Source organism: Carassius auratus, unplaced genomic scaffold (assembly GCF_003368295.1).
Source record: "Carassius auratus strain Wakin unplaced genomic scaffold, ASM336829v1 scaf_tig00215416, whole genome shotgun sequence".
Lineage (NCBI taxonomy): Eukaryota > Metazoa > Chordata > Actinopteri > Cypriniformes > Cyprinidae > Carassius > Carassius auratus.
In genome coordinates, this window is record NW_020528079.1 from 1,247,501 (window position 1) to 1,273,312 (window position 25,812).

The following is a 25,812-nucleotide window of genomic DNA, read 5'->3' on the forward strand; positions in this document are numbered from 1 at the left end:
ATTAATGTGATGTTTTTGGTTCGTGTTACTGAGCAATTCTTTTTACGTTTTCAAATAAAAGATAATAGTCTTTTCAAAATTTACATACTTTTATTGTGAAGAACCATTGAAGTACATAATGTTAACATGAAAATAATTATAATACTACAGTAAGTATTATTTTAAGTCAGGATTTAAAGAGACAGCACTGCTTTTAAAATGAAACTTTTTGCAGTCAGTGACTGATGTAAGGTTAAATCAAATAACAAAAGAAAAAGAGAAATAATTGGACTGCTCTGCTTGCTGATTAACTTTTGTAGCTTGAATAAATTTTAATCAATATAGAATATGCATGCAATTTAGAGTTTACATTAAGATGTGTGCTGTTTATGGAGGCTATCTCTAACACCAAGCATTTCTATCATGACTCTGTTGATATTCTCCTTGATTCCTTCAACTCAAAAATTAAGAATGTTATTGATGATATTGCTCCAATAATAGTCAGTAAGAAAACAGACATAAATCAGTTTGGAGAAGATCAACAGCAGTTCAGACTATGAAGAGAAAATGCAGAAAAGCTGAGTGGATGTGGCGGAAGATGAAACTTGAAATTCACTATAGCATCTAAAGACAGACTTCATGGTTTTAATATGAAACTAGCCACAGCTAGACAGAATTTCTTCTCAAATCTTATAAACAGTAACTTAAACAACACTCGTACTCTTTTTGCCACTGTTGAGAGACTGACAACCCCCCCCCCCAAGTCAGATTCCCAGTGAAATGCTCTTAGACAGCAAATGTAATGAGTAAGCTTCATTCTTCTCTGAGAAGATAATCAATATCAGGAAGGCGATTAGCACATACTCAAGTAAATGCAGAAGTCAGACAGATTTAGCCGCAATATCAAAAAGATACTATGTCTATTTATGAAGAAATTTATAGCAACATTTTGGAAGAAATAGTGCAGCACCTAAAATCATCAACCTGCTATATTGACATAATTCCCACATCTTTTTTCAAAAGTTTGTTTAACTGTTAAGAAGCAGATCTCTTACAAGTGAACGCCTCACTTCTTTCTGGGACATTTCCAAACTCCCTGAAAACTGCAGTTGTTAAGACCCTTCTGAAAAAGAGCAATCTTGATTTTTCTGGAACAACCAGTGACTACCAGGAACAGTCTGGTTGACCACCAAGTACCGATTGGTGACAGCTGGAGAGACAGTGGACAGCCCGGAAAGACGGCACTGGGGCAGTGAGGGGTAGCATCCAAAGCTGCACCTTCTGAGAAGAAGGAACCCACAAAGCTACGAATCGACCTACTGGAGATATACCCCTAGGGATTCCCGAGAGGGGGGGGGGGCAGAAGAGAATCCCACAGGACAGATCAAAGGATGACGATATATTGCAATGAAAACATGACGATGACAATGGAATGCAAATGTGGCAAGATATGCAAGAACAGACATGGCCTGCGGATCCACCAGGCCAAGAAGAAGTGTATACAGAAGGAGGTAGAGTCACAGCGCACAGGAACTACACCTGGTGAGACTAGGAGGAGCCAGGCCCGGAGACACCCCACAGTGCCCGGAGCCCCACAGTGCCTGGAGGTGATGCAACCACCTAATGCACACAGGACATCAGAACATCGTCGGGTGAAGTGGCCCCAAGCTAGCAAGGAGAAGGAGTGGCATCAGTTTGACGAAGATGCAGATACCATCTTGGAGGCAACTTCCAAAGGGAGAGCTTGAGGAGAAGCGAGCAGCAAAGCACCCCATACCATGAACAACAGAGCAAGTAAAATCCATCAGCTCAGGCAGGAGCTGAAGACCTTGAGGCAGCAGTTCAAGGTTGCAAGCGAAGAGGAGAGGGGACTGCTTGCGGAGCTACGCAGCATAATCCGCAAAAAGCTGATGACTTTGAGGAGAGCGGAGGGGCATAGGAGGAGGAGGAGGAAGGAGAGGTCTGGAGGAGAGCTGCCTTTCCAGCGAAACCATTTGGATTTACGAAACAGCTGCTAGGACAGAAGCGCAGCGGCCAACTCACCTGCTCCAAAGCCGAGGTTGACCACCACCTCAAGCAATCCCACAGTGATGAGTACAGAGAGCAAGACCTAGGGCCCTGCAGGTTCTTGATCAATCCACCTGCACCAGCACTGGACTTTGAGGGGAAAGAGCCGGTTGGAAGGAGATCCAGGAGGTGGTTAGAAGGGCAAGGGCAAACTCCGCTCCAGGGCCCAGTGGAGTACCTTACAAGGTTTATAAGAACTGTCCAAGACTATTCCACAGACTCTGGAAGATCCTGAAGGTGATTTGGAGGAGGGGAAGGGTAGCAGACCAGTGAAGACAGGCAGAGGGGGTTTGGATCACGAAGGAGGAGAAGTCTCAGAAAATTGATCAGTTCCGGACCATCTCACTGCTAAGTGTTGAAGGAAAGATCTTCTTCAGCCTCATTTCCAGGCGACTGACAGACTACCTCCTGAAGAAATCCTATATCGATACATCAGTCCAGAAGGGAGGAACCCCAGGGGTATCTGGATGTCTGGAGCATACAGGCGTGGTCACTCAGCTTATCAGGGAAGCCAGAGAGAACAAGGGGGACCTGGCTGTGCTGTGGCTGGACCTCGCAAATGCCTATAGATCCATACCCCATAAACTGGTCGAAGAGGCACTGAACCAGCATCACACCCCGAAGAATTTCAGAGACCTCATCCTGGACTACTATGCCAACTTCCATCTGAGAGTCTCCTCCGGAACAACAACCTCAGACTGGCACAAGCTTGAGAAGGGGATCATCACTGGCTGTACAATCTCAGTCATCCTTTTTGCACTCGCCATGAACATGCTGATGAAATCTGCAGAAATGCAGTGTAGGGGGCCCCTCTCTAAGTCTGGAGTTAGACAGCCACCCATCCGAGCCTTCATGGATGACCTGACAGTGACCACAACATCTGTCCCAGGCTGCAGGTGGATCCTAAACGGCCTTCAGGAGCTGATGTCCTGGGCTCGCATGAACTTCAAGCCAGCAAAGTCAAGGTCCCTCGTGCTGAAGAAAGGGAAGGTTACTGAAAAGTTCCACTTCTCACTTGGCACCACCAAGATACCATCACTGACAGAGGAACCTGTGAAGAGCCTGGTGAAGGTGTTCAATTGCAACCTGAGAGACGCAGCTTCCACAAAAGCAACCAACCAAGACCTGGAGACCTGGCTGGCCGTGGTGGACAAGTCAGACCTTCCTGGCAAGTTCAAGGCCTGGATTTACCAGCACGGTATCCTCCCTCGGATCATATGGCCCCTCCTGGTGTATGAAGTCCCCATTTCAACGTTGGAAGGTTTTGAGATGAGGATCAGCAAGTTTCTGCGCAGGTGGCTGGGACTGCCTCGAAGCCTGAGCAGCATCGCTCTATATGGGCAGAACAACAAGCTGAAGCTTCCCATGAGCAGCCTGAGCGAGGAGTTCATGGTGATGCAGTCCAGGGAGGTCCTACAGTATCGGGATTCCAGTGATCCAAAGGTTGCCCAGGCTGGGATTGAGGTCAGTACAGGGCGGAAGTGGAGGGCTACCGTGGCAGTGGATGACGCAAGGCTATGGCAAAAGGTGTTGGTGGGCTCAGTGGCACAGGGGAGAGCTGTCCTGGGCAGCAGAAGAACTCCTCGCTATGACAAGGCGGAAGGGAAAGAGAGGAGGTCTCTGATTCTGGAAGAGGTGCGTGCAGGAGTTGAGGAGAAGCGAGCTTGCCAGATGGCTGGGATGCGGCAACAGGACGCCTGGACAAGATGGGAGCAAACAGTGGAGAGCAAAGTCACATGGACTGAGCTTTGGAAGGCTGAACCATACAGGATAACATTCCTGATCCAGGCGGTCTATGACGTGTTGCCAAGTCCATCCAACCTCTTCTCCTGGGGAAAGGTTGAGACACCAGCATGCCCCCTCTGCCAGAAGAGAGGAACGTTGGAACACATCCTGAGCTGCTGCCCTGGGTGAAGGGCGTTACCGCTGGCGGCATGACCAGGTCCTAAAAGCCGTAGCGGATTCTATCTGCAGTGGAATTAGCCACAGCAAGAGCCTCCGCCCAGTGAAGACCACAGCTTTTGTCAGAGCTGGGGAGAAGTCAACACCAGCTGCCCGGGGCACCTCCTCTGGCCTGTTGGCAACGGCGCGTGACTGGCAGCTGTCAGTTGATCTGGGCAAGCAGCTGAAGTTCACTGAGGCAGTTGCCATAACAACATTAAGGCCAGACATTGTGCTTACCTCAGAGGCCTTCAAGCAGGTAATTCTCTTGGAGCTCACAGTGCCTTGGGAAGACCGTATGGAGGAGGCCAATGAAAGAAAGAGGGCAAAGTACTCCCAGCTTGTGGAGGATTGCCGGAGCAATGGGTGGCGGGCAATATGTCAACCCATCGAAGTGGGATGTCGAGGGTTTGTGGGCCAATCCCTTTGCAGGGCCTACAAAATGCTTGGCATCACAGGGGTGAGCAAGCGAAGGGCCATCAAGTTGGCCACTGATGCTGCAGAAGTAGCATCAAGGTGGCTGTGGATCAGGAGAGGAGAGGCATGGCGTGTAGGGTAGTAGCGCTACCCGGACATAAGCTGGGACCTGATCACCCCGGCTGGGTCGCCTAGGGGAGGGGGGTCTGATTGTTGAAAGACCCGAAACCCCCCGTGATCCTAGGTTACATCACTGATGATATGTCCAGGTGCACCAGACGGTGTATCTAAAATGTGATAACACCATTTTGAGCAATTATAGACCAATATCAAATCTTCCTTTTATAGACAAAATTATAAAAAAGGTAGTTTTTAATCAGCTGAACAAATACTCAAATGGATACCTGGACCATTTTCAATCTGGTTTTTGAATGCACCACAGCACAGAGACAGCCCTAATTAAGATAATAAATGATATTTGCTTAAATTCTGACTCTGGCAAAATATCAGTGCTGGGATTGCTAGATCTTAGTGCTGCGTTTGACACTGTCGATCATAACATACTTCTAGAGAGACTGGAAAACTGGGTCGGGCTTTCTGGGATGGTACTCAAATGGTTCAGGTCATACTTAGAAGGGAGAGGCTATTATGAGAGTCTTAGTAGACGTCCATGACATGTGGAGATCCACAAGGCTCAATTCTTGCACCGCTCTTGTTTAGCCTGTATATGCTCCCACTAAGTCAAATAATGAGAAAGAACCAAATTGCCCATCACAGCTATGCTGATGATACCCAGATTTACCCAGATTTACTCTGCCAATCCATTGATGAAATGAATAGTTGGATTTGCCATAACTTTCTTCAGTTAAACAAGGAAAAAACTTAAGTCATTGCATTTGGAAACAAAGATTAAGTTTTCAAGGTGAATGCATACCTTGACTCTAGTGGACAAACAACAAAAAATCAAGTCAGGAGACAGACCTTAGTTTCAGTAGTCATGTCAAAGCAGTAACTAAATCAGCATATAATCATTTAAAAAACATTGCAAGAATTAGATGTTTTGTTTCCAGCCAAGACTTGGAGAAACTTGTTCATGTCTTTATCACTAGCGGGGAGGACTATTGTAATGGTCTCCCCACTGGCCTTCACAAAAAGACCATTAGACAGCTGCATCTCATTCAGAACACTGCTGCCAGGATTCTGACTAGAACCAAAAAATCTGAGCATATCACACCAGTCCTCAGGTCTTTACACTGGTTTCCAGTTACATTTAGGATTGATTTTAAAGTACTTGTAGTGAGTTCGTAGGAGGAAAGGAAGAGGCCAAGGGGTCGGATGGACTGCTGACAAGGTATTTAATAAATCAAAAATAATCGTTACAAATACCAATGGTGACTTTTATTCTGACACTAGCAGACTCTATCAGCAAACGCTTCCGGTTAACTCCTTCCGGTGGTCAGCAGTCTGTCTCTCTCTAAACTGCTTCTGTCTCTCCTGGCATTTCATACTCTCTCCACGCCAATTACTGAAACAAGAGACAGGTGTTGATAGTTTCCGCCAAAACCACTCACTTGGAGCCACTGCAGCGGAGTGTGGTCTGAACAGAGGCACTCTTTTTCTATAGTGCTGTACTTAGCCTCTCTCTTTGAGAGCTTCTGGCTAATGTACAGCACCGGCCGTTCCTCCCCCTCCTGCTCCTGCGACAGGACTGCACCCAGCCCCTGTCCGACGCATCCATCTGCAACAGAAAAGGGGGAGAAAAATCAGGAGAGTGTAACAACGGCCCGACACACAAGGCAGCCTTAACCTGGGTAAAGGCCTGCTGACATGGCTCTGTCCACTGGACCGTATCTGGAACCTCCTTTTTAGTTAGGTCAGTCAAAGGACTGGTGAGGTCCGAATAATTAGGAATAAACCGTCTATAATATCCCACCAGTCCCAATAACTGCCTTACCTCCTTTTTGGTCTTGGGATATGGGCAGGTCGCAATAGCGGCTGTCTTGTCAATTTGGGGACGCACCTGTCCATGCCCCAAGTGGAAGCCCAGATACCTTACTTCCACATGCCCAATCGCACATTTCTTTGTGTTGGCTGTGAGTCCAGCCCCCCTCAGCAATCTCAGGAAAGCCCTCAGATGCTGTATATGTCGCTGCCAATCATTACTAAATATAATGATATCATCTAGGTAGGCAGCCGCATATGCAGCATGGGGACGCAGAACCCTATCCATGCGGCGCAGAAAGGTTTCTGGTGCTTCGAACAATCCAAATGGAAGGGTAACAAATTGATGTAATCCAAACGGCGTCGTGAAAGCTGTCTTTTCTTTGGATAATGGAGACAAGGGGATCTGCCAATAACCCTTCGTTAAGTCCAATTTCGAATAAAAATGAGCCGAGCCAAGCCAATCAAGACCCATATGGCGCATCATAAACCATCTCCCACACAAGTAGTTCCAGGTTTCTCACTACTATGACAATATAGTCTTTGAAAGTCCATTTGTGATGCTCTCTGCCCAATTAGCATATACACAGCCCAGAGTGAGAAGCTGTGGTCTGCCATTACTGTTCTCTTGCTGTAGCTGCTGGAGATACAATGCCAGTGTCAAAGAGCCATTATAAGTGTTGTGTGTTGGGATGCACCAATGAACACCGGAGTCTCCATAGAGCACTAAGGACACGGTGATTCACTTTCATTTTCGAAAGGAAATGTCCCATTTTTTTTTTTTTGAAAAGTCCTATAAATTTTTTCTAACATTTTACACTGGACAAACACTAATAACAGAGCATTTTGGCTTATACCCTAGAATTGGCTATTTCAACAAGCTATAAAAAATTATCTGTAGGGTATTTTGAAATAAAACATCATATACACACCCTGGGAACATCAGAGAACAATTTAAAATATTATATAAATGCATTTTATGGCACCTATAAATAGTTAGCTACTAGTCAAAACAGACCTCTAAGAAATAGTGAAAGTATTACTATAAATTGTAGCAACACCTCCCCCTTTACCTTATTAAAGTTTATAAGTTTATAACAGTAAGCCTGGGGGAGGTGGGGGGTTAGACTCATTTAAATGAGGTTAGACTCATTTAAACTTATGTGATCATCTGGGGTCTCATGTATCAACCTTGCGTACGCACAAAAACTTTGCGTACGCCAGCTTTCACGCTCACGGTCGGATGTACTAACAGTGAAATTAACGCAAGAATGTGCGTTCCTCCAAGCCAATTTCATGTCTGGCGTACGTTCATTTCTCATTGTTTTTGTCCGTTGGCGACTCTTACAGGCAATAAAGTGAAGTTGCAAACATTACACAACAAATTGTTCTACAAGTCTCGCACCACCACCTGTGGGAAGCATTGCAATTAATTTGCAATTTATAAAATAATTGACATATATTGTCACACAAGCCTTTTTATAATTATATAAATTATGCAATTAAATAAGAACATATAAAAGCATAACGGTTGAAACAACCCTTAGTCTATGGCAATGGCAGCGTTGGCCTTATTAGAGGACATTGCTAATGGCAGAATCAGAAGAGAACGAGTTTTTAGGGACCACAATGATTTTCTGGCCCAGGATGATGACTGGCTTATCAGCCGTTTCAGATTTCCAAGGGCTATCCTCTTGGAGCTCTGTGCTGAGTTGGGTCCGAATCTAGAGAGAGAGACAATGAGGAGCCACGCAATACCCGTTCCCTTGCAGGTGCTGACAACACTTGGTTTCCTGGCAACTGGTTCTTTCCAAAGGGAACTGGCAGACCGCTCAGGAATAAGCCAGTCGTCTTTGAGCCGGGCAATGCCAGTGGTATGGGACGGGATCATCCGCATGTCTGCCAGGTATATCAGGTTCCCATATGATGCATTTGACCAGCCAAACATTAAAATGCAATTTGCAGCGATAGCCGGTTTTCCTAATGTTATCGGAGCGATCGACTGCACACACATTGCTATAAAGGCGCCATCTGAAGAAGAATTTGCATATGTGAATCGGAAACATTTCCATTCAATAAATGTGCAGATAATATGTGATGCACAAATGCGCCTAACAAATATTGTGGCAAGGTGGCCTGGGTCAACCCATGATTCATACATCCTTACAAACAGCATGGTTGGGATGAGGCTCCAAGCTGGCAGGGTGCGTGATGGGTGGCTTCTTGGTAAGTGCCTTTAAAGTTATGATCCTATCTAATTGTAGTTTTTTTTTTTTGCATATAATTATTAATTAACCCTTCAGGAGACCGCGGTTATCCACTAAAGACGTGGCTTTTAACCCCCCTCACCAACCCACAAACTGACCGAGAGCGCAGATACAATAATGCCCATTCTCGCACTCGTTCAGTTGTAGAGCGGGCGATTGGGCAGCTGAAATGTCGGTGGCGCTGCCTTGACAGGACTGGGGGTGATGTTGTTATACCGCCCTGACAAGGTGTGCCGCATTGTGCTGGCCTGTGGTGTGCTGCACAATGTCGCGCATAGGCATGGCATACCACTTGGTGAGGTGGCAGCACCGCCAGATGACCCCGACCCAGGACCAATTTATGTGCAGCCCAACCAACAAGCCGTTCATGCCCGCCAACATGTGATTGCGACAATATAAATGGTAATCAGAGACAAAAGTTCACTTTTTGACCAATTCCTTTAATGAGTGGCTTATGTCTGTGAGTGCGTCAGTGATATTTTTCAGGTGACTGTTAATTTCCCCGATGGCCATAATGATTTGCTGTTGTGACTCCAAAACAGCATGTGTCAAGACGCGACCAGATGGACGGGCGTCAGCACTGTGGAGAGCACTGGAAACGCTGGGCACAGTGGGCGCTGGCTGCTCAGGAGGGGCGGACTCCGAGTGCCCCTCCTGGGAAGTGGATGTTTCGGCTGTTGCGCCATATGGGTCTAAATAAAAAGGCAAATGTTAACTAATTTAAGTACGTTCCATTTTTAAGGGGCACACACATTTGCAATAAATGAAATGGATCCGTAAAATCTCTGGTGTATACTTTTGGTTCGCTACACTGAATGCATTTGACAATGAAATATAGGTACGCTATATGTACCAAAGTAAAAACAAGTGAGAAATTGGTTACCTTCGTTTCAATCCTGTAAATCGGAGTCTCCCACAGCAGAAGATACTACTCCAGAGAGTAAAGTGTCACCCATAATTGAGGCAACTCTCTGCTCAAAGGGTGTAAGTTCATCGACCCCTTTACCACTGCCTGTCCTGCCCACACTTTGTCGGTGCGCAGCAGTTCTCCGTTTAACGTCCACCTTTATATCAGACCATTTCTTTTTAAGCTCATTTATAGTGCGACTTTCAGATCCCACTGCATTGACGGCTTCAGCCAAACTCTCCCACTCATATTTTTTCCTTTTGTTATTAATTCCAGAGGACAACGTTCCAAATAAAATATGTTTTCTAGTCTCTACCTCCGATAGTAGCACCTCCAATTCACTTTCAGTAAACTTTCGTTTCTTGCCGCTTGCCTTAGCCATTTTCTTACTGCTATCTTTTGCCAAAGTGGACTCATTACCATATATATTGATTTAATTAGGGGAGGAGACTGGGTGGGGCGTCGTGCTCGTGCATGTGCGCTCAATTTTACGTTAATTGGGATGTACAAAGAGAATATGCGTGGAATCCTTCGTACGCAGAGATTCATACATCTGTTTTTTTTTGTGCGTACGCACATTTACAGCTTTGTCCGTACGCAATGTTTTAGTATGAATTCAACGCAAGTCTTTTTTACATGAGGCCCCTGGTCTGGTTTTAGCCAGGTTTCTGTCAAACAGAGTACCTCTAGGTAATAATCTGTGATCATGTCATTTACAAAAAGTGCTTTCATAGAAAGGGATCTAATATTCATTAAGCCCAGCTTTATGATTTATTTATCTGTATTATATCTGTTTTTTGTTTAACATCAACTAAATTGTTACCCTTAAAAGTGTCATATGATGCGACTCCAAGTTTTCCTTTCTCTTTGGACTGGAAAAGCTGTCGGTCTTCCAAAAGAGGACATGACTAGAAATCAGTTGATATGTTGTATTTACAACAATATTCCAGAACAGTTCAACCCGAATATTCAGATATGCAACGCATTTTATGAAGGACGTTTTAGAAAGGCTGGGCATAGAGGAGTAAAAATAATGTACATTATGTGGAAAATAATGTGTTTTAACCTTAACAGCATAAACACGTTGCATAACAGCAAACAGACAAAATAATGTTATTTTTAGCAACGTCAAATGACCCCTTTAAATTTGCTTGGACGTTTTTTTGTATTTGCTAGTTCAGGGAACAAACACATGTGTTTAGCCTGTCTGTCTGCTTCCTGACATAGACCCCAGTTTGTCAAGTTACTGAGATATGTCTCAAAGGAAAAAAAAGGTTTTGATAGTTTTAACATATAATCATCATCGACCCCCGTAAGGCCGTATTTATTATTAATATTGTTATGAATATCACATATTATATTAAATAACATTTAAAATATTCAATATTATAATATTTATTTAACATATAATTAATGAAAAAAAAATTATATATTATAGCTTTGCGGGGCCTCATAGTTTACTGAACCCCTGCTTGAATGTAAAAGTGTAACAACTTGTACACAATTGATTTTTAAGACCAGGGACGTGGAAATAATTGTAAACTTTTTATTTATTTATATAATATACATATATATTATATATTTTTTCCCCAATACTTCTTATTTTAGTTTTTCCATTTCTGTAGAAAGACAAAATAGGTTTCATGATGGCACTGAGAAACATGATGAGCTGGCATACTGCACCACAGCATCACCTTAAACAGGAAGTGAAAATATATCCGTTGCTATGGGGATGACGACTATTTTGTAAATAACAAAAGCCAGAAACGCCCGCTGCTAGAGTATGACACATCATAACTTTCTGTCTGCTGTTCTGTTGAAATCACCAAAGACGGAAGAATTCCATAAATTCCCCTCTCGTTCAGCATCTCTAGTCTACTGATGTGTTGAGGACTGCTTAACTTAAACCTGTGCCGACATGTGAACTACCATAGTCATGAGATCATGTGATGTCATCTCGGGTCACCTAAAAGCACATGTCATAACGGGTGTATGAAGGGGCCCTGTCTTCAGGTTTCATGTTTTTAGTTCAACCTGGATGGCGGTGAAAAACTTCTAAAGTATAAGTCACCATGCTGTGCTTGAAATAAACAAAAAAGGCAGTGAATAGTGGAAAAAACATACAATAAATGTTAGGGCTGCTTTAAGTAAAACTTTTATTTTTGTTAAAATCTTACTGCCATACTTGTTGGTTGTAATGGAAATGACCTTACAACTGAAGAACCATTGTAATTTGTGTAAGTATAGTCATAATTATTATAGTGTAGTAAAATATTATAGTGAATTTCGTTAACTGAAAGATGGACTTAAATTGGAAGTCGGGATCAAGGGGTAAAACAAAACAAATAAAGAGTGAATGAATGAATGTGCAAATTAAAGTGAAGGAGGAAAAATCCTTCACAGTATAATACACAAATTATGTGTGAACTACAAATTTATAGAACATGTATATTGTGATTTGCAGATGTGTATATGTGTCATGGGAGGTTAATCTTAACTAAAAGAAAGAAAATCTAAGCATCGAAAAAGACAGTGGGAACAGGCATTAATCTCCTTTGTTACCTGGCCCATGGTGTTCGGAATTGAAATTGTGAAATTCAAACAGCTGTGCCAAGTGTTACTGCTCATTTCACAATGATTTGACACGTAACAGGCATGTCTATTCTGCACTGTCTTGCAGTCAATGTTCCCTTTGTAAATTAGCTGTACTGTTTAATGAGGACACAGCATAATTCTGCATGATGCATCTATTGATTTTTTTAACACAACATCCATCTGCTTTGCGATCAGACAGATAATTCACAGCCCTGAAGGATGAACTGTCTGGATTCTTATTTAGACAGTTTCATTTTCAGTCTAGTTTCTAAAGTGCAGATTCCCACTCTCATATACACGCATAGGCTACTCAGTCAAGCAGAGCCTGCTGATGGTGGTGGTGGGGGGTGGGGGTTGTTATACAGTCTGAGCTGCACATGTAGTGGACATGATAAACAAACACTGCCGTCACTGCTGTCACTTTCACTCAAAAGTGACATCATTATTTATCTGGCTCAAACATCTGCTTATTCAGTCCAGATGCAGGTATAAAAAGGGCGTCCCAGTTTCATCCAGTGTGATGTTATGAACATATTTGTGAATTATGTCAGAATTATGATATGCAAAATATGCATACAACATATCATCAATTATTCATTTCACAGTTGAGCACAACAGCATAATTTCTCATATCCCTATCATATCCTTATTTATTTTGTACTTATTTAAAGATATATTTGAAAAATAATAATACGTAATAAGTAATCATATATATATATATTATAGTATTATAATATATAATATATATATATATTGTTGGAGCTATTTTGCACTTTGTTTATTTTAGGCTTAAGTTATAGTCTAATTTATTTCTTTTCTTTTCTTGCTAAAAGTTAACTTGCTTTATTTTGCATTTATGCTTATTTGTTTGTTTATTTACATTGTCGTTTATTGGTCAGGTGGTGCTATGTTAATTTGCATAAATAGGTCAAGGTGGGAGGAACCAGGAGGGCTGCGAGGGCATATGGTTTTTTACCACAGCGTGAGAGAAGCAGCAGGAAATGTCTGTGAGCTTGCTTATATGTGTAAATAAACCTCAGCGAACTCATATTTTGCTATGGACATAGCTTATTTTGGTACCTCTAACCATGCGTAAAGCCTAACCCATGACGTAGCCTCAGTAGCCATTTGAGTGTCACGGTTTTCGCTGCCTGAAGGAACACGGAGCCGAGGATAAACGAAATAAGGCTTTTATTATATCCAACACAGGAGATAACCAACATGGAGCACAGAGGTAGGCACACGTTAGTAGCAAATGTAGTCACAAGTGAGGAGACCCGACAAAACAGAACTGAAAGGACAAGGCTTATGAACAGAGGATAATGGGGAAACACAGGTGGATGGAATCACTAAATTAACACACATGAGGAAGAGAATAGACACACCTGGGAACTAATCAAACCAAAACACGGAAAGACAGAAACTGGGTCACGGGCAAAAACACACTAAATGAGTCCAGGTATGACAGTACTCCCCCCTCCCGGTAGGTGCGTCCTCGCACCGTAGAAACAACCGAGGGAGGCGTGGGTGGGAACTTGGGAGGAGGTTCCGGTGGAGGACGGACTCCCAGGAGGGGGCCAGCAGACAGGGACCACGGAGGAAGGAGCCAGGGAGGAGACGACGGAGGGAGGAGCCAGGGAGGAGACAGGAGCAGGAGGAGCCAGATGGTCCACCAGAGACCAGCCAGGACGGAGATCCAAGGTGGAGTCGACGGAGGGAGGAGCCATGGTGAAGGAGGGGTCGATGACACCAGGGGGCCGACAGGCGGAGACTGCACCGGTGGGTGAGGAGCCCAAGATGGAGCAGCACAGCCGCAGAGCCAGGGTGACGTCGAGGATCCGGAGGGCCTAGGTGGAGCAGAAGGCTCAGGCGACCAAGGCGGAGGCGGGGTCCTGGCAGACCGCTGTGGAGCCGGAGCGACCGAGGATGGAGGTGGGACCGGAGGGAAGGAGGAGCCTGACAGAGCCGGAGGGATGTTGTGACGAGGTGGAACCAGAGGAGTGGAGTCCCGAGGCGGTGGATGGTCGACGACTGACCAAGGTGGAGCCGGAGGGACGAGGGAGCCCGGTGGAGCAGGTGGGATGACAGGCCACGGTGGAGACGAGGGAGCTAAGAGCCAAGGCGGAGCCGCTGGGTCGAAGGACCGAGGAGGAGTCCAGGGCTCGGAGGCTGGAGGCGGAGACAGGGCCTTAACGCGCCAAGGCGGAGCTGGAGACTGGCAGTCCAGCGGCGAACCATCGCGCCCCGATGGCACGGACTGAGGGTGAGCTGCAGGACTGACTGGCACCAGCAGGGATGACGAGGAACTGGCTGGTCTAGGAGGGAGGAGAGAGGAGAAGGATGGGAGGAAGGACAGGAGGATCAGGACTGGACGGAACCAGCGAAAGAGGAGTAGAGGGACCAGCAGGTTTGGGAGGAGGCGGGAGAGGGAGGCTGGGAGGGAATACAGGAGACACAGAAGATTCAGGGCTGGGTGGAACCAGCGGAGACACAGAAAATTCAGAGCTGGGCGGAACCAGCGGAGACACAGAAGATTCAGAGCTGGGCGGAACCAGCGGAGACACAGAAGATTCAGAGCTGGGCGGAACCAGCGGAGACACAGAAGATTCAGAGCTGGGCGGAACCAGCGGAGACACAGGAAACTCAGGGCTGGGCGGAACCAGCGGAGAAACAGGAAACTCAGGGCTGGGCGGAACCAGCGGAGACACAGGAAACTCAGGGCTGGGCGGAACCAGCGGAGAAACAGAAAACTCAGGGCTGGGCGGAACCAGCGGAGAAACAGAAAACTCAGGGCTGGGCGGAACCAGCGGAGAAACAGAAAACTCAGGGCTGGGCGGAACCAGCGGAGACACAGAAGATTCAGGGCTGGGCGGAACCAGCGGAGAAACAGAAAACTCAGGGCTGGGCGGAACCAGCGGAGACACAGAAGATTCAGGGCTGGGCGGAACCAGCGGAGAGACAGAAAACTCAGGGCTGGGCGGAACCAGCGGAGAGACAGAAAACTCAGGGCTGGGCGGAACCAGCGGAGACACAGAAGATTCAGGGCTGGGCGGAACCAGCGGTGAGACAGAAAACTCAGGGCTGGGCGGAACCAGCGGAGACACAGAAGATTCAGGGCTGGGCGGAACCAGCGGAGACACAGAAGACTCAGGGCTGGGCGGAACCAGTGGAGAAACAGAGAACTCAGGGCTGGGCGGAACCAGCGGGGAAACAGGAAAATTAGGGATTACCTCCATAGACCAGTCCATCAGATCCAGAACTTGCTCCATATGATCTTCAGAGACTGCATACAGCTCACCCTCAGTCGCAGGAGTGTGGGCAGGGCTTTCCTCCACGCCCTCGATCTCCACGAGGACTCCCACGATGGTGTGGCCGGCTCACACACCTGGTCAGTCGCGCTCTCGAGATCCTGTTCCCTGTCAATGGATTGCTCGGGCTCTGCGGCTGCGGTGGGCTCTGGCTCCGTGTAGCGAGTTGGTGGCTGGCTGGTCTCTGGGTCGGGAGTGGGACTGGCGAGATCCACTATCGGGCAGACGGTGAAAGGTGAGCCATTTCTCGCCAGAGTCCACTCCACGAATGCGGCGAAATCCTCCCGAGGACCATCTTCGGGCGACAACGCTCTGCACTTGGAGTTCAGGCTGGTGTTGTAGAATGTGCAGAGCGCGTCGTCCGGGTAGCTGGTGGCATTAGCTAATAGAAGAAACTGTCTGGTATGGTCCTCGAGAGAACGTCCTTCCTGCTTCAGCAGGAGGATGAGGAATTCGGGACGATAGAGGGGATCCATAGAACACTACGAAACAAATAGACTTTGAAAACACAAAAACAAAACGGAGGGAAAAAACACGCAGTTTTCTATTTTCTTTTTCTGGTCGGGTCTTCTGTCACGGTTTTCGCTGCCTGAAGGAACACGGAGCCGAGGATAAACGAAATAAGGCTTTTATTATATCCAACACAGGAGATAACCAACATGGAGCACAGAGGTAGGCACACGTTAGTAGCAAATGTAGTCACAAGTGAGGAGACCCGACAAAACAGAACTGAAAGGACAAGGCTTATGAACAGAGGATATTGGGGAAACACAGGTGGATGGAATCACTAAATTAACACACATGAGGAAGAGAATAGACACACCTGGGAACTAATCAAACCAAAACACGGAAAGACAGAAACTGGGTCACGGGCAAAAACACACTAAATGAGTCCAGGTGTGACATTGAGAAGTTTGGTATTATTAGTTTTGTTTAAGTTTATGGACAAATAGCCACTATATATATATATATATATATATATATATATATATATATATATATAACTTATGTGGTCATATGTAGAATTTATTTATATTTATTATAATTATTAAAATAATTATTATTGCTCACATACTCAAAAAACACAAATCCTAGATAGTGTGAGAATGAGAGATTCGTCACTGATAGCTGCTATGTTCTGGACCTCCTCCACATTCCTCCTCCCCAAATAAGGACAGGGTTACTGACACACACTCTCTCTCTCTCTGCCCTTTTCTTGCTTGTTCTTCTTCTCTTTCTCTGTCTCACATATGAGGACATAATTTTCAACAAACAATAGCTGATGCACAAGCATTTAAAATAGATCATGGCTTTTATGTATCGTGGCTTTTAAGCTTTTATTTGTCTATGTATATTTGTGCAGATGATTGTGTGTTGATCCTGGTTCTGATTAGGGGAGCGTGTGTACAAGTGAAGCAGCACAGGGAGGATATTTTTGTTATTCCTCTGAGGCTCAGCATGATTTGATGAAGCAGTGAATATGGATGGGGGTCTTGAGGGTAACATTAGCTTTGCAGCGCCTCATAGTTTACTGAACCCCTGCCTGAATGTAAAAGTGTAACATCTTTTACACAATTCATTTTTAAGACCAGGGAGGTGGAAATAATTGTAAACTTTTTTTCCAACTTAACATAAATTATTAAATGATTCATTATTATATATCTTGATTTTTTTTTTTTTCGTATTCCAAAAGTATACAATCCAACAGCACGGAGACATTTCATTGTTTGTACCACTTAGTGGAGGGTATTTTAATTTTTTTTACATCCAGGTACTTTTTGCCTACTATTTTATGAATACTGTGAATTCGGACATACTACTCTGTTCACATACTGAATTTAGCCTAATATAGTAGGGAAGTTTGTGATATCAGTTTCAGCCACTGATTTTTAAAGTGTTTAAAAACGAAATAAACACCTGTCTTTATGAGTGAATCATTGAATCATTCACTCATTCAGATACACTCAGGAACGAAACACCAATGTGCGTTGCTTAGAGACGCCAAAGTTGAATATATTTGGCCTATTTTCCCTATTTTGGAACCTCTATTTTTGTTGGTTTGTTTATGCAAATATTACTAAATAATCTTACTTCTTTGTATAATGAAGAAGATATACAGGAGAAATATTACACTAACAATCATAATGTTGGTCTGTATATCATCTTTATATGATTCGACCAACAAGAGTTAGATATCTTCCCCAAATAAAAAAAGTAAAACAAAAATTCTACATTTGTCAGCCTATCCCATTTTACCTAAACTACTTACTTTTAATATCCTTACAATTTTAATTTCATATTTAACACATTTGCATGTTCACAGTTCAGCTGGTTTAATAATGGTCACAATAAATGCAAATAAATAAAATCTTTTAGTAAGTGTTTTATTTGGTTATTTGACTTTTTATTTCTTTTTTTATGTTATGATTTAATAATTCACAATACCAGTTTGGGGAACTCTGTTTTAGATCATTAAACTGTATTATGTTCTGCTTCCCCAGATTAGGTTTTCTGATGTCAGTATCAAATATACATCCTTTACAAGCCAATTTCAAGAAAGAATTCGTTTCCACCAGCCGTAACATATCACTATGTACTGTAAGCATCCATGGTATGTCCAGATGAAGTAAACTTTGTACAATGCTACCACTGAGTAGGTATGAGAGTGTACTAAACCACATTCCTCATCTGTTCAGCAATCATCAGACCTCCTTCCTCACTGCAGCTCTGAAAGCCTGGCGAGCTTCACTCTGCAGGGGATCATCATTCTTTATTTTAGTGCAAACAAGTGATGTAACCTGCAGTCCACCAAAAGCGATGTTTCTACAGTCTTTACACAGCAGCATGATTTTAGGGTTGTTCGAGGCATGGCTGAAATAATCCATGCACAGAGGCTTTCTTGATGGAGCGTTGTTTAGTTCTCTGTGAGAGCAGATTTCTCTCTCTGTCTCTCTCTCACTCTCCTTGTCTCTCTTACCTCCACAAACACAGCTTACCATATATGGCTGTGTTTGTGGAGAGTAAAAGGGTAAGTGTGTGTCTCTGCGTTCAGTTGTGCAACTTTGCACCATCATGTCCCAGCACAAATGAGTGTTTGGGTATAAATTGTCATTCAAACAACTCTTAAATTAAAAGGAAACAAGAATAATTTTTTTGGAAAAGTATTGAAAGAAAATTGCTAAGAAATTATTTGGCTATGATTCAGAGTTTACTTAGTAGGCTTAAAGACATCATGAATCATGTAAGCCAGCGATGAAGAGAATAACATAATGTCTCATGAAGATATCACAATGTAAGACGAAAACCATTTCATGCAACCTTGCTTTCAGTGACTCTAGTTAACCGAATATGAACTACTATTTACCAACTACTGGCAGCACGTTGTTTTATATGTGCACATTTGCAATACGAAATGCGCTAGAAGGCAGGGTGTGACGTAATGTGTAATTTGTCAAGCTTGCTTGCCTGTGCCTGTATCCCACAATGTTCTTAATATGGTCAGACTTCCCAGTTGGAATGAATCAGAGAGTGAGAGAGAAAATAAAGACAGAACATTAGGAAGAAAAGTGAATGTCTCAGACATCATGACCGCAGCTCTGCAGGTTACTGTGTCACGCTGACCCTTGAACAGTCAAACCTCCTGAGCATGTCTCAGCATCTTCTTTGAAAGCAACACAAACAGACGGCTGTAAGCTAGGAATAAATTATCACGTGCAGATGATGTTCATTGACTGTCGTTGTCTCGATCCCCCAAAACATTTAATGTCTGTTTTCACTTCACTGGGCCTCATTTTGCACACTACAAAGATTTCGCACACAGCGTTCACTGCCAAAATGTCACATTTCCGCACCTCAGGAGTAAATATTCACTGTGAGTTTGTTTACTTTTCCTTCTTCCCACAACACTTTTGGATGAATGTAAGCAGACTGGAAATGAAATACTTGGCTGAAGCCAAATCCCTGTAATTATGGATTTGTTGCCTATTCTCAAACAATATTACAAATTGAACGTCCTTCAATTATGTATCTTACATGTTATGATAACATAAAAAAGAGGAACATTTTATTTAAATAAAGGCAGGGCCTGGCTCCACCCTTCATTGATCAAGTATTTTATATTACTATTTTAATTTGTACAAATAACATATTACTCTTTGTATCTGCCATTTAAATGTGGTGCAAACAGTATCTACCCTATTAACGTTAATCGAATTGTGTTTGAATAAATCTACCCTAATTAAATTGACAACTGTATTGTAAAAAGCATAGTTATGAATGTGTCAGTCAGCTCAAACACAATTGGGAAAAGCAAATGTAAACTAAATGTATAATCATGTTTGAATTTTGACTACAATGCATTAATGTCTTTAGTGAAATTGTTGTAGTCATGCACACATTGTTCATTTGAAATTATTATGTATATATGTATAGCTCATCAAAATGGAAAATGTGGGCTCTTTCTAAGATATTATAATCAATATGATTAAACATGGATGATTTCATATGCACAATTCTTTCTGCAAATGAGAATTTCTGTTATCTGATCTTATGAATTTACAGTGCTAATTGTTCAGTTATCTCTTTAAGTGCACATAATTTTGGCACTTCCATCATCAGCTGATTCGGTTCTCCAAGAAAGCAGCATTAATTAAATGAAAGTGAAATGAAAGCATTGTGTTAATAGTGCAAAAGGTTGTGGGTTTGATTCCCAGGGAATATGTTAGATTTAAAAAAATGTATGCACGGTAAGTCGCTTTGGATGAAAGCGTCTGGTAAATGTATTTGAATTGGCTCATTAACTAAATAAGCAATTCTACCACTCATTTCCCCTTTGTCTGTCTATAATCATATAAGCCTGTTTTCTGCAAAGTTGGACTAATCTGATCGTATATAGCTCAACTTCATCCAGCATGCACACAACTGTCCCAAAGTTTGGGGTCAGTAATTGTTACTTCTATGGAGCAAGGTTGCATTAAATTGATCAAAAGTGACAGTTACTATCTGTAAGTGATTTCTGAATGATCATGTGACCCTGAATACTAGTGTAATGACTGCTAAAATGTATCTGTGAATCACAGATATCTTGTTTAATTGAAATATTTCACAATATTACTGTTTTTACAGTATTTTATTATTAAATAAATGCAATGTGAGAATAAGAGACTTCTTTCAAAAACATTTTTGTAAAAAATCATACCAACCCCAAAGTTTAGAATAGTAATGTATAGATATTAATCACAGAAAGTTATGTTTATTTAATCCTTCATATATTATATTATTCATTGTGTCATTTAAACTGATACTGGCTACTCAAAAATAAAAACACCATAGCTTCCATATAAATATACTTATTGAGAAGTTACCAGTTGGTGGTTGGAGGGAATGATGGAGTTGAAACGGAATGGCTCCTTGCTGCCAAAAACAGGACAAGGAACAAGTTAATTGACCAATTCTCTGAATTCTTTTTTTTTTAGATACCCCAGGGAAGGACAATGTGCTCCAAACACCACATCTGCTCCCCTCCCAGAGTCACCATCAGGCAGTGGTTATACCGAAAGTTGCATGCTTGAGGACGTAAAAAAAAAAGAGATGATTATTCATTCATGAGAATCATCGAGAAGCTACAAGCCTCGTTATTTATATTGTCATGCTACCAAATCCTTATGACACATTTTGTTTTTTTAATGAGGTGTGGCGGAATGAGACGGATATGAAGGGTGTGACTTTTTGTAAGTTTTTTTTTTAATTAGTTTTTTTCTATGGATCACCTTTATTACAGTGCTCACTGGTCACACTTCTTTCTAGTGGATGGTGAGGATCAAAGATAACAAAACTGTTTATTATAAGGTTTACTTAGCCATGCAATGCAATGTTCTGGTTGTTCTCTCTCTCTCTCTGTGTGTGTGTACTTCAACCACCTGTGTGATCAGAGTGACTGATCATACAGAGTCAACTAGAAGGCCGTTCTGTTTTCTGTGATGTGAAGAATAAAGCTGCAGTATAAAGCACTGGAGCTGACGACACCCAGCCATTACACACTTCTAGAGCTTTCAGCTCTGACTCACTCTACTGTAATATCCTCTCAAACAGTAACAGATGGTACAGACTCTTTCACTGCCTTCAGACATGTTTGTATGTTTGTGGGTGTTGGTGTGTATAGTGTGTCTTTAAACATGTAAATGTTGTACGTAAGATGACTTTCCCCACACTATTTAACTCCAGTTTGATGCCGATGTGTTTTTCGCTTGACAATGAAGAAGGACAACACAACACTGTCCTGTAATGCTGAAAACCTTGAGATGAAGACATCCTCTAATCTTTACCTTGTGAAGACGACACAACATAAGATTAAACAGTAGAATAAAACGTCAACATGAAATGCAAAATACATGTGACTGACTTTGATATAATTGACTAATGATATAATTACAATGGAGTATGTCAAGGGGTGGGATATATAAAGGGAGCAAATGAACATTCAGTTTTAAAACAGGATAAATAGGCAAGCGAAAAGATCTGAGTGAATTTGACAAAGGCCAAATAGTGATGGCTAGAAAACTGGGTGTCTTGTAGGGTGTTCCTAGAATCCTGTGGCTAGTACCTACAAAGTGGTGCAAGTACGGACAAGCGTAAAGTGTCTAAGGCTACATTCAGGCTCAGTTCTGTGGTCATCTGTGAATATGACAGACAGTTGCGGAGGTTATCAGTGGAGAGACAGTGAGGTGTTGCCTCTATTACAGTAACAGCTCTAGCTAAATATTTTAAAACATTGCTCCCTTTCTTCCCAACTTCATCCTCTTTATCGCCTGCTCACAAATTCACTGGCTTCCATGCCCCAGCACCTTATAAATGAACATGTGAACCCTTACTTCAAGTGGCCTCCGTGTTTACTTACGTATGACAATTTGTTACATGCCATCTTGTTATCGTGGATGTGGGTCAGTTCAGGACCACATAACAATCTGATATTGACCACATTTAGAAAAAAAAGATAACATGAACAACCAAACAAAAAAATCATATCTGAGCAATAAATCAGAATTAGAGCTCTAATGCTTGCAGTGTTAACATAGTATAAATCGGACCTATGTCTTTTGGAAGAATCGTCTTGTTTGGATGTCGATACAGAGTGTCCCCTGAATGATATGACTTGAACCTCTTAGCACAGTCCTTGAAGGCCATCAACATCACAAAGACAAAGAAAAGGAAAACACAAGAGTCATTTGTTTTGATTGGATGTCTCAATTCATGTACTGATTCAGTTTGATGGGATCTCTGTAGTATTTTACTGGGTGTGGTTGAGCTGAATGTATGAGATGCAATTTTACCGTTATGAAAAAATGTAGTTAATTTGGACAGGATTGTGATAACCAAGTCCGAATATACCTGACCTCCTCCTGGAAAAAAAGAAAGGTATTGGTTTGTTTTGGCCTTCATTTTGCTTCTGATTGTGTTAGAGTGGTGGTGAATCAGAGGTCAGTTATCATCCTTGTTTTTCAGCTAATACGGTTCGGTCAAAAACAGGACTCTCTGCCCTCCAATGATTGTATCCATCCTTCCACAGAGCCACACATGCCTGTGAAAAACATGTCGTATCTGTCACTACAGCTTCCTGTGTTAAAGAATTACACCCAGAAACGGATGGGTCACAACAGTCCCCTCTCTCTCAATCTTTCTGTCCTTCTTTTCTCTCAATAGTGTGACACTTCATTTAAGAAGACATACTTGCTTTTTTAGCTTGGCACGTTCTTGATAAACATTATTGCCTCATTAAACTTACTACTAATTGTCGGCGTATTTCATAAAACATTATTAGGTGAATGTTCAGTGAATTTAAACTGTTCAAAATGTTGCTCTGGCTTCTGTTTAACATGTAAAAGTGATGTATGTTGCTTAAGGCGCAAGTCTCACTTTGAATAAAAAAATGTTCTGCCTCATTCTTTTTGTCTAAACTTATCTTTGAGAATAAATTGCTCTCTTTTTCTAAACCAGTAAAACAAAATAGGAATGCAGACAAAGAATTCTTGGGATTACAAAGGGAAAAAGCAGTTTTCTCTCCCTACATTTCTCTTTTTTTTCACTTTTTCTTTGCTCTTGCTTGATCTCTTTGCCTGCTACTGTACTAATTCTGTGTTTACTGTCAATAAAACTGTGCACTATATTTTATTAGCCCATATATAGGCCCGATTTCTAGAAATGACAACATTTTTCCAGTCTTCACAGTCTTCTGAAGGAGATTGCCTCCTTGTGTATAGCGAACATATGTTTTGTTGTGAATTGTGATATAGTGTTTGTGTGACTTCTTTATTTTATCTCAAATTCAGAGATTTAGGACTCAAGCAACTAGACATAAACTAAGCATCTGAGGAATGGAAGATTTTGGACTATTCCCTCTTAGATTCCCGGTCTTGATGACATCTTTTCTTTGCATGTGGCTATTTTCATTTACTCTCCAGTGATATCTTTCTGCCTTTCTATTGTTGACAGAAGATCTCTGCCTGTCTTGTCTTGATCTAGTTGACTTGATCACACTCTAGGGAATGTGGGCAAGAAAAAACATAAGACAAATTATGAAATTTCCTCCAACACCAATATATATTGGTGCTGGGTTAAAAAAAACCACAAATACAATGTATACAAAGTATAAAGGATATGTTAAGCATGTTAGATTAATCGCCAACATGTTTAAGAAACTTACTGTTCTTGATTGTGCCAGTAGGAAATATCAGTTTACATTTGCAAACATTCATTATGCCATGTATGTGTTTCTGTATACAAGAGATTGGAAGGTGAATAAAAAATACCTGCGTCAAATCCCATATGGTTCAAATGTTACCTGGATTCAGACCACTGGATTTAGTTAAAGGTTTGGTGAAGGCAATATGATGTCATCCCATCCCCATCCCCAGGGTTCTTTGACAAATTAGGCAGTTACAGGCAGTCCCTTCTCTTTCCCTCTAAGGAATGAAGTACTGGGAATGTTTGCAGTCAAAGATAGTTACCCAAGGGAGAGTGGCTGTCTACGCCAGGTTTTATTGGTACCAAGAGGGTTATGGAGTCACATAGACAGGTCCATACTGGGCCATTAAAACATAGCTGAAATAGAGTAATGTATTAAAAACAGCAAACTCTTGAGTCTTTAATTATTAAAAAACGTGACATACTTATAGTCTCGCCTCTCTTCAGCAGACAATCATTTTTTATCAAATGAGAAGTCTGTCCCAAAAGTAGGTGAAATAATATTCTTAGACTATTTGGCTTCACTATAATAGTGAGAACATCTCTTACACAATGGCTTTTAGTGGTGATGACCGTAATCTGACCCCTAAAATGTACACAAAAATGTATAAGATTTAAATCAAAATGGGCTGATTTATGAGTTTTGGACCATTTCAAGTTGGTTTTTGAAGTGGTTTACCATCTTTGTGAAGACATTTTTCAAAATGTGGCCCTCCAAAATACTTGCATGATAAATTATCTCACCAGGATATAGACCCTCATGACACATTTACACTCTGCAGTATAAAGGCTGGATAAAATCCAGTGTGTCCTGAGAGAGAGAGAGAGAGAGAGAGAGAGAGAGAGAGAGAGAGGGAAAACTTGTTCTTTGCCTTTTTAATGTGACATATGCCAGAGTGTTTTAGTCAATAATAAGTTTTATTTATTTATTTATTTTTCACTGAGACAATGGAAGTTCAAAATGAAATGCATATTATTATCTCTGGACTTGTAACATAACAGCTGGTGTTAAACAGCCAGCCGAAGCTCTTTGTTAAGCAGCAGCAACAGTAGTGTTCAGGCATCAGGCAGATGGAGCAAATACAGGCGCTCTGAACAGGGTGACATCATACCTTCACAATCTGAAGGCGCGGCCGCCGGTATCACGTCAGCTCGAGACGAGTAACCCCCCTTTTTAATACTTTACCAATTAAGGTTCTCGCATTAAGACCAGAGAGTACAGAAGGAGGCAGAGACGACTAAGGAGTGTCCCTAGTGTTTTTTTTTTCTCTAGTTCAACGAACAAGCTTCTCCTCCAGGGACGCTCGTCCGGTCCGGGAGGGTCTTACAGAGATTCTGTGGTACAGTTAAGTTCTCTCTCTGCTGCCTGTGCCACACGCAAACTCTGAAGGGATACAGGAACAGTAATTACTTCAAGACACGCAGCTAAATGTAAGTTATAAATCCTCTATTCAGTCCTGCGAGGCATGTTTTGTCTTGCATTCAGTGCTTTGAGCCTGGGCAGCTTACTTTTATTCCGGTTTGCGTCAAAATTGAGTTCACTTAGGGGATAATTCTTAACAAAAATCGTTGACGCACACTTTCACCACCAAACTGTTTGTATTTTGTGTAAATGTTTCTTGTAACGTGATGGGTGTCGCGAGTGCATCTC

The 25,812-nt window shown here is 42.4% G+C and overlaps 2 protein-coding genes and 1 pseudogene across 2 annotated transcripts in view; all 3 read left to right on the forward strand.

Annotated features, from left to right (window-relative positions):
- The first annotated feature begins 1,406 nt into the window (after positions 1-1,406).
- On the forward strand, positions 1,407-4,546 carry LOC113094703 (uncharacterized; annotated as a pseudogene).
- Positions 4,547-7,824: 3,278 nt separating this feature from the next.
- LOC113094768 (putative nuclease HARBI1) lies at positions 7,825-9,470 on the forward strand. The gene is made up of 2 exons (XM_026260430.1): positions 7,825-8,571; positions 8,649-9,470. The coding sequence occupies exons 1-2, from the start codon at positions 7,896-7,898 to the stop codon at positions 8,834-8,836; spliced, it is 864 nt and encodes a 287-aa protein (XP_026116215.1). The 5' UTR covers positions 7,825-7,895; the 3' UTR covers positions 8,837-9,470.
- A 15,896-nt stretch (positions 9,471-25,366) lies between these two features.
- LOC113094715 (filamin-A-like) overlaps positions 25,367-25,812 on the forward strand; it is a 50,498-nt gene continuing 50,052 nt past the window's right edge. The window contains exon 1 of the mRNA XM_026260333.1: positions 25,367-25,592. The gene's annotated coding sequence lies outside the window, so the exon portion shown is untranslated. The remainder of the gene's footprint in view (positions 25,593-25,812) is intronic.